Genomic DNA, 14,837 nt, shown 5'->3' with positions numbered 1-14,837 from the left:
TCCAACAGAAAACAACCACTATCAAATCCGCAGCAGATATAAAGAAACTTCCACTGAATGTTAGCATGAAACCAGCAACAGAGAGCTCTTCACAGGTATACAGACAGACCCTAATTAAGCTGTTTTTCAAGTTCCTCTCACGAGGCATAACATTTTATCAAAGGGGAACTGCACTTTTTGAGGGAACTTTGCGTACTATTCACAATCCTTATGTAAGAGAAGAACACTATGTTTTCTTTTTTATGCATTCTAAATTATGAATAAGTGATGTCAAAAGTTTGCTCACTGTAAAGCGTATGGGAGTCACTCTATTCAGTATGTTTGTGTATGTATATATATATATGTATGTTTGTGTATATATGTATGTGTGTGTATATATATATATATATATATATATATACATATATATATATATATATATATATATATAATATACACACATATATATACATACATATATACTGGTATATGTATGTGTGTATATGTATAGATATATGTGTGTGTGTGTATATGTATATATGTATATAAATATATATATATATATGTATATGTGTATGTGTGTATATATATATGTGTATATATATATATATGTGTGTGTGTGTAAATATGTACATGTGTATATATATGTGTGTGTGTGTCTGTGTATATATGTGTACGTGTATATAAATATATACACATGCATACACACACACATATATATGTATGTATATATATGTATGTATGTTTATATATGTATATACATGTAATTATATATGTTTGTATTTATGTATATATATATGTGTGTGTGTATGTGTACACATATATATATGTGTGTGTGTGTGTGCGCGTGTGTTTGTGTTTGTGTGTGTGTGTGTGTGTGTATTTATATATATATGTGTGTGTGTGTATATATATGCTTGTGTGTATATTAGGGCTGGGTGGTATATCGATACATACGATATATCGCAGGTTTGTCTCTGTGCGATATAGAAAATGACTATATCGTAATATTCGATTATATGTTCTCACACCGTTGCTTTAAGCTGCGTGCATTACATTACTGGCGTGTCTCACTTCTTCTCGTCTGTCCTTCTCACAGAGACGTTAAACAAGCCCGCCTTCTTACATACGTCACATACTGTCGCGCATGTAGCGTCACACGCGCTTGCCGGGAGCTAACGTTAGCATGGCTAACGTTAGCATGGCTAACGTTAGCATAGCAGGTCGAGTTGCTTTTAGCTGCATGCATCACACAACAGGCGTTTTTCAGTCATCCTTGTCTCTCATTCTGACAGATTCGGAAAACAAGCCTGCCTTCTTACATACGTCACTAACTCTCGCGAGTCTAACGTCATAGCTCTCGCCGATCAGAGAGAGAGAGAGATGGTGCGAAACTTATCACAAATGGAGGAAGAACAATAAATTCCCAACATAAAGAGCAGGGGGTCCATCATCAGGCGGTGGTTTGGCTCCAAGTGGGAAAATATTCAGCAGACAACAGCAATATGCTGTTCAATGTATATACTCTGATGATTAACCTTTGTGATGACTGTATTATGCTGATAGTATATATTTGTACCATGAATTGATTAACGTGGACCCCGACTTAAACAAGTTGAAAAACGTATTCGGGTGTTACCATTTAGTGGTCAATTGTACGGAATATGTATTGTACTGTGCAATCTACTAATAAAAGTATCAATCAATCATTTCAAAGTATGCAGCAAAAGTGTTACTAAAAAAGGTAGCAACACTATTAATTTGTTCTTTCATTTAAAAAGTCACCCGTGAGAGAATGAAGAGTATTTAATGAATACAGTTTTGGTCAATTGACTTAGTTGTGATTTCCCTCTCTGCATGAAAGTTTAAAAGTAGCATATATTAATGCAGTATGAAGAAGAATGTTTTAATTGTATGCATCAAGTGTTCATTCAAGGCCAAGGCAAAATATCGTAATGTATATCGCAATATGGCATAAAAATATCACGATAGTCATAAAAGCCAATATCGCCCAGCCCTACTGTATATGTATGGGTGTATGTGTGTATATATATGTATGTGTATATATTTATGTATGTGTATATATATATGTATATGTATGTTTATATATGTATATGTATGTAATTATATATGTTTGTATTTATGTATATATACATGTGTGTGTACACATATATATATATATATATATATATATATATATATATGTATATGTAAATGTATGTATATGTATTTACATGTGTGTGTGTGTGTGTGTATATATATGTATGTATGTATGTATATGTATGTATATATATGTATGTATGTATGTATATATGTATGTATATATGTATGTATGTATATATGTATGTATATATATATATGTATGTGTGTATATATATATATATGTATGTATATATATATATGTATGTATGTATATATATGTATGTGTGTGTGTATATATACATATATATATACACACACACACACACAGATGTGGTCAAAAGTTTACATACACTTGTAAAGAATATAATGTCATGGCTGTCTTAAGTTTCCAATAATTTCTACAACTTATTTTTTTGTGATAGATTGATTGGAGCACATACTTGTTTGTCACAAAAAACATTCATGAACTTTGGTTCTTTTATGAATTTATTATGTGTCTACTAAAAATGTGACCAAATCTTCTGGGTCAAAAGTATACATACAGCAATCTTAATATTTGGTTACATGTCCCTTGGAAAGTTTCATTGCAATGTGGCGCTTTTGGTAGCCATCCACAAGCTTCAGGTTTAATTTTTGACCACTCCTCTTGACACAATTGGTTTTCTGACATGGACTTGTTTCTTCAGCATTGTCCACATCTTCTCAATGGGGTTTAAGTCAGGACTTTGGGATGGCTATTCTAAAACCTTAATTCTAGCCTGATTTAGCCATTCCTTTACCACTTTTGTGTAAAGTAATGTGTTTGGGGTCATTGTCCTGTTGGAACACCCAAGACCGTGATGATTTTAGGTTGTTCTGAAGAATTTGGAGGTGCCCCTCCTTTTTCATTGTCCCATTTTCTCTCTGTAAAGCACCAGTCCCATTGGCAGAAAAACCAAGAGAATAATACTACCACCACCATGCTTGATGGTAGAAATTGTGTTCCTGGGATTAAAGGCCTCACCTTTTCTCCTCCAAACATATTGCAGGGTATTGTGGCCAAACAGCTCAATTGTGTTTCATCTGACCACAGAACTTTCCTCCAGAAGGTCTATTCTTTGTCCATGTGATCAGCAGCAAACCTTAGACGAGCCTTAAGGTGTCGCTTCCGGAGCTAGGGCTTCCTTCTTGCATGGTAGCCTCAGTCCATGGCGATGCAAAACACGCTTGACAGTGGACAATGACACCTGTGTTCCAGCAGCTTCCAATTCATTGCAGACCTGCTTTTTGGTGGTTCTTGGTTGACTCTTGATCATCCTGACTAATTGTCTCTCAGCAGCAGGTGATAGCTTGCGTGGCAGTGACAAAACTGTGCAATGAACTTTATACTCACGAACAATTGTCTGCACATTTGCTCTTGGGACCTTAAGCTGCTTTGAAATGACTCCAAATGACTTTCATGACTTGTTCAATTCTATGATTTGTTTTTTCGGATCTGTGCTAAGTTCATTATTACTCACTGTAGATTTCATGAGAGTCAACAAACATAATAAAATATCACTTACTGTACAAGGTCTGCTGTCGTTGGGATGCCGATTAATAGAATCTTGTTATAGTCCAGTTGTATCGGAAGAATGACTAATTCCTCGCAAAGAAAAAGGGGGTGGAGAACCAAGTGTCTTTTCGTTTCGTTCTCCTCATTTATGGGTTCTAATTGGCTGTCGAAGTGTTCCAACATGTTGGAATACCTCCTCACCCTTCTACTATTCAGGTGAGAATTATTATTTATGATCTACAATCAATTTCCACAAGCAAGAAGCAGCTTACCACTAGATGTCAATATAGGCACACAAGTTTGTGACCAAAGCACCGCTAAAATGAAGTACTATCTAATCTAAAAATAGTTTGTTTGAGTTAGTGCTTATAATAACAATATTACTAACACTTGGTTAATATTCAAGTCACAAAATGTAAATCGAGTATTGTTGGCATTTTTTGGATGGTTAAAAATTGGGTTTTGTGGGCAGATTAAAAAAGGACTTTCTATCACCGCCGTTGTAAGTGGACATTTATTTGCGAGTTATAATACATTTTTTTTAAATTCATCCGTCATCATGTCTTTAAATAATGATTGTGAAAAGTGCAGTTCCCCTTAAACCCTTGTGTAAACTTAAAGTTGACTATACATACAGTACTTTATCTCAGAATCCAAAGGGTCCTGCTAATATGTAAGTCAGCAATACGTTAAGTTTGGTTTTGTTTCGTTTTTTTTTAAATTTTCAACCCTTGAATTATTTTAGATTTTTTTCTTTTGTTTTATGGCCTGTATAGTAGAAAGATGCAAAATATGCAATACTTCTAAAAATACATTGCAGAGTGGAATATTTGAGGTTGGGCAATAACAGCATTGAGTAGGTCAATTCATGACAACATTCATTTTGATACAGTAGACAAAATATATTCTTTTTACAGTGCATACTGAGCTACAATGACACTATTTGGTGGTAAAGGGGCACAGTTATACCAAAACTATATTTATTTGTTTAATATGCAAGAATGAGACTCATTTGGTTTTCACAGAAACCGTCGAGTAATTTACCAGTATTACGGTCTGCTCAATAATCGCCGTTATATAACGGTGGTCAATGGGTCCGAAAGTGGTTTTAAGTGCAAATGTGTTTACTTTATATCTACATCCAATTGTAACAACGTTGTAATCAAAAACACAATGCAATTTTTAAAAGAAACTTGTAGAAAAAAAACTCCCTGGGAAAATGTCAGTCATACAATAAAATAACATAAACACATCTAATGCCTGTTTTGGGCCCTTGGGTTGCACAAGGGTTAATATTTGAAACGTGTACTGGTATGAATTAATAATGGTGTATCCATCCATCCAATTTCTACCGCTTGTCCTCTTCTTGGGATACATTGTGGGTGTTCATAACCATGTATTTTTAGTTATTTGGTTGTGGTTTGCCCCTATTGTAACTTAAGGCAAGTCGATCTTCAGTGAGGGCTGTAACACGCCCCCGATCTCCGCCTCTGCCAGCTCACCTCAAGACAGCACAGAATACTCCACCACCTCGCGCCCCTTCTCAGCGACCCACGCGGACGCCTGCTCCTCCCCCTGCGCCACCTAAGGTTGCTTTACCCAAGTCCAAAGCGGCTGCAAAGTCCCCTGCAGCAAAGCCCACTGCCAAATTGCCTGCCAAAACACCCCCACCTAGCCGCAGTTCGCGGGTAAGATACACATCATGGCTGCATCGTATCACTAGAAATGTACCCTAACATCTGTTTCCTATTTAGTCTCTTGCTAAACCATCGGTAAAATCACCAGCAGCTGGACAACGCAAGAAAGTAATTGAGCAGGACGACAGTGAGGAGGAAGATGAGGAGGAGGAAGAAGAGGAGAATGAAGACGAAACGGAGGAGAGTGAAGAGGATGAACCCCAGACAAAGAGATCAAAGATGGCGGCTGCAGCTGATAACAGGGGGAAAGTGGTGGAGAAAGCCCCAATTGCCAAACGTGGCAAGATAGAAGAGGTAAAAGTTTAAGATGTTGACATTTATCTGCATTAATTATTCCACACTTTTTGAATGAGGCCGTGTGCTGCTTGTTGCTTAAACTCCCTCAGCATCCCCGCATTATTGATTCCCATGGAGAGAGTTTGTAAAGAGAGCACTTTTGGACTTGTTTATTTACTGGTTAAGTCTCAATCGCAGCCCCTCTGTTGTTGGCCACACAGGTTAACAAACAGTCCCAGTCTGGAAAGAAAGCGATTGCTGCTCCTTCGCGGCAGGCCCCTGTTGTTGAACCCGAGGTAGCACTACCCCTCCCTCAATGTGCTTTCTTCCTCTCCAGATGACTTGCATCACTCTTTCCAAGTTCTAACGATCAAGACAACCTAACATGGAGCGTTTTCTCAGTACTTTCATTCTTACCATATTTTTCGGACAATAGGGTGAACCTGATTATTAGGCGCACTGTCGATAAGCGGATCTATTCAGGTCTGATTTAAAAAAAATAAAATAAAAAAAAAGGCAAATTTTTTTCTAAATTTAAAACACTTCCTTTTTGTCTACATAACATTTAGACATGTAACATTGGTCAAAATGTTGCATGGATTATGTTTTACAGACCATCTTCAAGTCACTTTCTGACCTTCGCTTTTGTGGCCGGTCTCATTTACGTGGCTCCTCTTCGACAGCGTCTTCTCTCCGTCCTCTTCGTTGTACCTGTGTAGCATGCAAGGATGGGAGTCGGAGAAGTGTCAAAAGATTGAGCTAACCGTTTAAATGACTTTCAGACTTCACTTAAATCAATAACGGAGCAACATCTTCTCATCAAGTTCTGTTGGTGAATTATGTAAACCCACGACACCAGTAGTTTTTAGCAGTTCCCTAGCGAGATATAAGTTAGAACTTTTTGCTACTTTATATTAGAGATGGCAACAGCGGAGGATGAATGCCCAATAACAAGAAGATAGAGAAAAAGAAGAAGCTTATCGACTAAATATTGCCACATGAAAGGACTTTTTTAAAATATTGTAACGTGCATGGACGGGAGTCAGAAGACTGTCATGAGATGGAGCTAATGGTTTTAATGACATTCAGACATTTTCTAATCAGGAATCCAGCAGTATCTATACATCTGTTGGCTAATTATGTAAATAATACCAACTACAACATAACAAACATAAGATCCAAACAAAATTTGTCAACTGCTTGCCTCATCCGCAGGTCCTCGCTGTTCCTCTTGCCAACACGCCGCACTGAGTTTCAGGACAGGGATGGCGAAACAAGCTTGCTAGTTAGCATGAGCTACATGTAACTAGCTTACTTCGTTCACTGTCCGAGCTACGACACTAATGGACATTAATCTGCTTTGCTGCTAAAGTTATTTGGATGATTACAATTGGAACGCTGTTAATTACAAACCAGTTTTTGTTTGTAATGCATTTATTAGTAGCCAGCAAGAAGGTATATTTTTGATATGACTAGTAAACAGAGGTCACAACGCTGGAAGTATATTACCCGAGGGGGCATGGCTACAGGATAGAGTTGCCAAAAGGTAAACATTTTCAGAGTTCAGTGCGTCTTATTTATTTATGTTATTCAAAAAATATTTACCGTATTTTCCGGACTCAAAGACGTACTGAAACTCCTTTTTTTTTCTCAAAACTCGACAGTGCGCCTTATAGCCTGGTGCGCCTAATGTACGGAATAATTCTGGTTTTGCTTACCGACCTCAAAGCAATTTTATTTGGTGCGTGGTGTAATGGTAAGTGTGTCTAGTAGACGGAAGTCAAACATAAGAGATACGTGTAGACTGCACAATGATGTCAATATGACTCAAGTAAACAACACCAACATTTTATATGTTCCATTGAGAATTTAGAACATTACACACGGCACTCAAAAATCTACCGAAATGTTTTAGTACATATTTGGTAAGCTATGAAGCCGCACCGCTTGATGTGCTTTAACGTACGAGTGTTATTATGGTGTGTGTATCAGGTAAGACATACCTGTCGTTTTGTTTCGCAATATTATGCAAAAGCAACGTTTTTTACTTTATGGTATCTGCTGATCTGTTGTTGTGATCTGCATAAATCCTGAAAAATTGCGCAAATCCGCCTTTGTAGTCCATGGCGACAACCATAGTCGATAAGCTTCTTTTTTTTTTCTATTTTCTTGTTATGGGACATTCATCCTCCGCTGTCGCCATTTCTAATGTAAAGTAGTGTAAAGTTCTTACTTATATCTGTCAGTAAACTCGGCATGAAAGCGCTAAAACATACCAATGTATTGAGTTTACATTATTCACCCAAGGAACTGTAGTTATTAGAGAGTTCCGATCAGACGGTTTTTCACGGGACACAGTGTTTTTTCCGAATGAGGAGATGATCCTCCGTTATTGATTAAAGTAAAGTCTGAATGTCATTAAAACAGTTAGCTCCATCTTTTGACACTTCTTCCACCCCCGTCCATGCACACTACACCGGTATGACAGAGAGAAAACGCTGCCGAAGGTGAGCCGAAGTCCGCCCACAAAACAACACATCCGGAAGCGACTGTCAGACAGCGGCTTGAAGATGATCTCTAAAACACAATTCATGCAACATTTTGACCAAAGAACCACCGGTACGTTTTATGTAGACCACAAAGAAGTGTTTTAAATTTTTTTAAGAAAAAAAAAAAGACTCCTTTAATGCTCCCTATAATCCGGTCCGCCTTATATATGAAAAAAGATTAAAAATAGACACCTCATCGGCTCTGCGCTTTATAATCCGGTGTGCCCTAGGTTCCTAGGTGAATATCGTTACATCTCTTCTACCTCACTCGCTTCCACTAACAGAGCTCACTTTACTTACTGTCTGTCAGTGTCTTATTGTGGTGTTGGTAATAACATGTTTATCTGTGCAGGTAAACGAGAAGACACAGCAGCAGGAGCCAGAGAGCGCCATTAAGAATGTTCAGAAAGGTACCAGCTGACCTGAACCGTCCTTTGGTGCAAAGGCCTGGGTCAAAAAGAATTGTCCTTTTTTACATTTTATTTTTTCTTATTTAAGATAAGGGGCTGCTAGTTGAAGTCCGTGTCAACAAGCAGTGGTTTACCGGAAAAGTCATGGCTGTGGAGACCAACAAACAGCGCATTCGCTGGAAAATCAAGTTTGACTATGTCCCTCGAGCCACCCCTAAAGATAGATGGTGAGAAAGTTTTTGTCCATTTTCCGTATTTACTGGATGGTATTAGTATTCCAGAAAACTAATTGTATGTGCATTTATGAAGGGTGTTTAAGGGCAGTGAGGAGGTCCGACTGATGCGTCCGGCATCCCCCATCTCTCAGACGCCTGACACCCAGCAGGGTGAGAAAGCATCTGCAGCCATGGAGCCGGATACCACACAACCTGGAACCAGTCGAGAGGTGACTGAGAGCCTGGTCACTATGTTGAGGTGAGAGGATGAAAGACAAGTTTCCTCCCAATGTTTCATATTGCTGTTATTCCTAAACTTTAAATGTGCTCACACTTGGACCTAATCTTTGATAACCAGCGTGTTATTCTTCTTTCAGGACGATGTTGCGCTACTTCTTCCCTCCTGCTTTTCGGATTCCAAAGGATGATGTTAACGGCATGACTGCAGAGGATTTGGTAGCCTTTCCTCTGGTGAGAGACATATACATACTTAATATACAGAAGGGATGTAACAATATGAAAATGTCATATGGTTATTATCACAGTTTTAGAAGTGCTTAAAAATTTACAAGACACAAACTAAAATGAAAAAAAAAAAAATAGACACAAAATATACTTTCTTGTCAGAATAAAAAATATATATTGTCCAATTTCTTATAACATTTTTATTTGAGTATTTAAATATGTATTTATTCATCTGTTTTCATTTGCAAAGGTTTTAGTGTTTTGTCATGATAGTCAAAACATTTCTTGCACGCCCGGTTTATGTGACAACACATGGGTTCACTTCCTGATGTAGATACTTCCATGTCATATTCGTTCGATTATAGATATATTACTCTGTTCTAAGAGAGCACAGCCTGTACAGAATATCCAAAGTGCACAATTGGATATTATAGTTGCTCAGGCAGTAATGTGTTCATATAAATTTAGATTGGGGCACGTTGTTCGCATTAGCTTGCTTCTCCATTAAATGAGCATTATTACCTGTCTGTGAGTTAACCAAAGTACGGTTAACCACGATTTTGCGATAATTTTAATTTAAAACTAATAATAACCGTCGGGAGTATTACTGTAGTTTATCAATTATACCCTTTATCAATACATCCCTTATATACACATTAGTTAGAGAACCCTAATACAGGCTTTCTTGTTATTTGATTTGCCAAAATTGTTTAATATTTTATTTCCGATACCGATATCAACTGATATTTTGCAGCACATGTTGTGTAATGAATGAAAATGTAATATATTATTTTACTGTTGCTATGGACACACTTCACAAAAAACATACTTTGTGCAAAAGAAGACAAATACTGTAATGTAAGGTATCAAGTGCCATCATTTTAAAATTTTTCTTTCAAATTGTCATTTCAAAAATGTTGCCTAATAGTCAACTAAAATAACATGCTCTCCTACATCAAAAAATAAACAAATTAAATAGGGCAATGCAACTGTTCTTTGGAAAGCTTCATACTTCTATAACATTCATGTGAGAACAAGTGAAGTGCAAAGTATGAATCTGGAGGACACTTCAGTAGAGTATACAACCAAATGAATTTTATACCATATCTCCCATGCTTAATGTACAGTAATAGACTCTCACACAGTTTGTAAACACAGCCACTAACCTGTGAAAATACTGCAACTTTTTCAATGATGATGCATTTTAGTACAGTACTTTATTTCAAGGTCATTAAACCATTTTAATGCTTGGAAATGCTTAATTCAGACAAAAAATATGTAAAATATGCTTACATATGAACATTAATTTACTAATAATAAGCTCTTGTCAAACACAAAACAGCATGTAACTGTGATATGATTTTTTTTTTTTTTAAATATATACATTTTGTAAAACTGATAAATTTGACTGTATTGCTGGTTGCTAATTATTTTCATGTAGTGTGATTTTAGATTGGCTGTATTGAATAAACATTTCTTGAAACACTTGTTATTTTCCTGCGCTAATACATACGTTGGATTCTCTTGTCTACTTTAGAAAGAGTACTTCCACCAGTATGAAACAGGTCTGCAGTCATTGTGCAACTCGTATCAGAGCAGAGCGGACGCGAAGGCAAAAGCTGTGGAAGAGAAAAGCAACAGCGCGGAGACAAAACTCAAGGAGGCAGATGAGAAACTACAGAAACTGCGAACCAACATTGTAGCTCTCCTGCAGAAAGTCCAAGAGGTGACTGATTTGTCTTAAAAATACCCCCCAAACAATCAACAAAGTGATCTACATGAAATAATAATTGCTTTTCCCCCACTCAGGATATCGACATCAACACAGATGATGAACTTGATGCGTACATCGAGGACCTTCTTACCAAAGGCGATTGAGGCGAAGCCTACATTGAAAGAACGTCCACACAAAGACATTTTTTTTATTGCAGCCATGACACTAACAGCTGCCCAGGCACTCCTTGTTAAGCGTCCTGTCAATAGTCTTGGTTATTTTCATTGTTAAACATTATTCCTGTTAAACTGTTTTTTTTTTCCAAATTTTATTTAGCTGTAAGCATGCACACTCTGCAACAGTGTTTTGTTTATTTTGGTTTTTGATTTTATCATTGTTAGCAACACTCTGGCCTGTGAATTTTGTTTTAGCTTTTTAATAAACCTGCTTCTATTGTATATGGTAATCGGTTTCAGACACTATTTTACTTTAACTTTTGTAGGTTTACTATGGTTTAGGGTGTCCATCTAGTTGACACAAAACTACAGCAAGCATTTGAAGAGTTTGGGTTGATGGCCCCCAATATCTGTACTGCTGTCTTTCTGTCATGGCTAACTACTATTTTTATACACTTCAGTGTTGCATATAATATGCCTCATCCTGGTCAGCCTGACAAGCTAACTGAGTATATATATGACACTAAGAAGTTCCTACTGGGTTTTATCAGTACAAATGTCCAGTAATTCCTGTGCTGTGCTTCTTTCTAAAAGAAAATATCTGTTTAATGCATAAGTAAGGATGTTACTATTCATTAACTGTTACAGTGTTTTATTAAACATTGCATGCTTCAGCCATGTTTAAGAATCAGAAGAAAGGATTCTGTATTTTTGACAAATCTTGAATTAAAAACGGGTTTACCCTCAATGTGTATTTTTATGCAAAAATCAACACAGCTAAAATTCTAATACAATTTTTACAGCACATCTTGAAAAACTGGATTCATAAATCTAATTCATCTGTCACCTAGTTTGTTTTAAGAGCCGTTGTATCTTATTTCCGCCATATGGCGGAAGTAGTTTTATTTTGAAAGTAGAGGTTCGGCGAACGTAAACAAACTGCACTGTCTAAAAGGTATGTAGGCCTTTTACAGCACTGTACTGCACTTTTTACGTGACTGACAATTGTTGAGCGTAAGTTGATTACATGTATAGCATAGTAGTGCTTTACAAATAAACCTCTTTATTGCTAACTGATAGCCAAGTGTTCCTGAAATTATGCTAACTATACAAAGAAGAAGCTATACGTATAGTTGTAATACGAACATTGTAATAATAAGCGCTCTTATATGTAACTATATCACTTTTCCGCCGAGCTGTTCCCATTTACAGTTGCTGCACAGAGAATGACAGCAAACGAACTCTGACCCAATTCAGAGATCAACCGAGGTTCTGAAGTGTGAAAGTAGCCCCATATTTTTACCCTGTAAGATTGAAATTAGTTCTTTTAAAATAGTTTCTTACCCTTTTTTAAATTTAATTAATTATTTATCAGTATAATAAACAACTTATCCTTCATATTTTAATTTAACCACCATTATTGTTCCTTTCCTGATTGGCAGGGGAAAACACATGATTCTACTGCCTTACAGAAATGAATCCATCCATCCATTTATCCATCCATACATTTGTTACCGCTTGTCCGTCTCGGGGTCACGAGGGTGCTGGAGCCTATCCCGACATCCATTTCTACAAGGCCGGCGCTACACGAGCGATAGGAGGGCACTAGCCCTGTCAGGAATCTGTTTAGCTCCAATTACCAACATGTTTCAAAAAAGCTGGCAACAGTGGCAGAAAAGACTGAGAAAATTGAGGAATTTTCATCAAACACTTCTTTGGAAAATCCTACAGGTGAATAGGCTATTTGGGAACAGGTGGGTTCCATGATTGCGGCTAAAAGCAGCTTCCATTAAATGCTCAGTCGTTCACAAACAACGATGGGGTGAGTGTCACCACTTTGTGAACGAATGCATGAGCAAATTGTAGAACAGTTTAAGAACAACATTTCTCAACGAGGTATTGCAAGGAATTTAGGGATTTCACCATCTACGGTCCACAATATCATCAAAGGTTTCAGAGAATCTGAAGAAATCACTGCACGTAAGTGATGATCCCTTCAGTGGTACTGCATCAAAAAGCGACTTCAGTGAGTAAAGGATATCACAACATGGGCTCAGGAACACTTCAGAAAACCACTGTCAGTTAGTTGCTACATCTTTAACATAAGTGCAAGTTAAAACTCTGCTGTGCAAAGCGAAAGCCATTTATCAACAACACCCAGAAACGCTGTCAAATTGGAAAAGTGTCTGACAAGTCCACATTTCTAATTGTTTTTGGAAACTGTGGACGATGTGTCCTCCGGAAAAAAGAGGAAAAGAACCATCGGGATTTTTTTTTACGCAAAAGTCAGCATGTGTGATGGTATGGGGTGTATTAGTGACCAAGGCATGGGTAACTTACACATGTGTGAAGGCACCGTTAATGCTGAAAGGTACATACAGTTTTTGGAAAAACATATGTTGCCATCCAAGCAACATTATCATTGTCTTATTTCAGAAAGACAATGCCAAGCCATGTGTTACAACAGCGTGGCTTCATAGTAAAAGAGTGCGTGTAACAGACTGGCCTGCCTATAGTCCAGACCTGTCTCCCACTGAAAATGCGCAATATGAAGCCACAACAGAGACCTCGGAATGTTGAACAATTTAGGCTGTACATCAAGCAAGAATGGGAAATAATTCCACCTGAAAAGCTTCAAAAATTGTTCTCCTCGGTTCCCAAACTACAGTTGTTAAAAGGAAAAGTCATGTAACACAGTGGTAAAAATTCCCCAGTGCCAACTTTTTTGCAATGTGTTGCTGCCATTAAATTTTAAGTTAAAGATTATTTGCAAAAAAAAAAATATCAGTTTGAACATTAACTATCTTGTCTTTGCAGTCTATTCAGTTGAATATAAGTTGAAAAGGTTTTGCACATCATTGTATTTCGTTTTTATTTACGAATCACACAACGTGCCAACTTCACTGGTTTTCGGTTTTGGAATTAAAAAAATGATCAAGACATGAAAATCAAGTATTCTCTGAGCCCCTGCCCCCGAGTTCTTTGCCCTACTGTTAATATTCTATTATGAGTTCCCGAATATAGTAGTTATTATTTTTGTCTCCCTTGTTCAGACTGTGGCTATGTCAGCCGCACTGCGTTGCCTGTTGGGAGGCTGTTTTGTGGTGTCACCCAACATCCCCTCCACATCAGATGCGTTGGCGGTGCAGCCGAAGTGGGCACAAGACCGTCTAAGGAAGAGCAGCTCTGGGAAACAGAGGGATCCTTGCACTTTTCTGCAGCCCGGCTCGGACCTTTCTTTCAGGACAGACCTGTCCTCAAAAACCCTTTTTTGGAGGATGCCTTGCTCAGGGGGTACTTAAGGAGACACCTTCCTCAGGAGGTGAGCAAGATAAGGACAAACTACAACAGTATCGAAAGTGTGTCCAAAATTTTTGCCTTCAAGGGCCAAAGTGAAAATATGGGCCGGGGCCAAACACAGAGTGAAACACAAACAGCCTTAACGTAAACAATAAAGTTCCTATAATTGGGGCCAATAACGATGATAGATGACAACTAGTTAGCCCTGCAGACATGCCACCAATAATTGTGTGAGCCTTAGGGCAGTGTTTTTCAACCACTGTGCCGCGGCACACTAGTGTGCCGTGAGATCCAGTCTGGTGTGCCGTGGGAGATTATGTAATTTCACCTATTTGAAGTAAAAATATTTTTTGCAAACCAGTAATTATAGTCTGCAAATG

At 37.6% G+C, this 14,837-nt stretch overlaps 2 protein-coding genes across 3 annotated transcripts in view; both read left to right on the top strand.

Moving 5' to 3' along the window:
- Positions 1–11,905, top strand: part of LOC133556496 (ATPase MORC2A-like) — a 28,019-nt gene extending 16,114 nt beyond the window's left edge. Inside the window, exons 19-28 of one of the 2 annotated variants that reach the window (XM_061906467.1) lie at positions 9–95; positions 5,098–5,343; positions 5,410–5,646; positions 5,850–5,924; positions 8,530–8,587; positions 8,676–8,814; positions 8,897–9,061; positions 9,180–9,273; positions 10,805–10,993; positions 11,077–11,905. In XM_061906467.1, the coding sequence (XP_061762451.1) occupies positions 9–95; positions 5,098–5,343; positions 5,410–5,646; positions 5,850–5,924; positions 8,530–8,587; positions 8,676–8,814; positions 8,897–9,061; positions 9,180–9,273; positions 10,805–10,993; positions 11,077–11,145 (1,359 nt within the window). In that variant the 3' untranslated portion in view covers positions 11,146–11,905. The remainder of the gene's footprint in view (positions 1–8; positions 96–5,097; positions 5,344–5,409; positions 5,647–5,849; positions 5,925–8,529; positions 8,588–8,675; positions 8,815–8,896; positions 9,062–9,179; positions 9,274–10,804; positions 10,994–11,076) is intronic. The other variant, XM_061906469.1, reaches the window with a different exon arrangement.
- Positions 11,632–14,837, top strand: part of LOC133556915 (acyl-CoA dehydrogenase family member 11-like) — a 28,985-nt gene continuing 25,779 nt past the window's right edge. Inside the window, exons 1-2 of the mRNA XM_061907267.1 lie at positions 11,632–11,644; positions 14,211–14,479. Of these exons, the coding sequence (XP_061763251.1) occupies positions 11,632–11,644; positions 14,211–14,479 (282 nt within the window). The remainder of the gene's footprint in view (positions 11,645–14,210; positions 14,480–14,837) is intronic.

The sequence above is a fragment of the Nerophis ophidion genome, linkage group LG07, assembly GCF_033978795.1.
Source record: "Nerophis ophidion isolate RoL-2023_Sa linkage group LG07, RoL_Noph_v1.0, whole genome shotgun sequence".
In the NCBI taxonomy this organism is placed as follows: Eukaryota; Metazoa; Chordata; class Actinopteri; order Syngnathiformes; family Syngnathidae; genus Nerophis; species Nerophis ophidion.
This window is presented reverse-complemented; position numbering and strand designations above follow the sequence as displayed.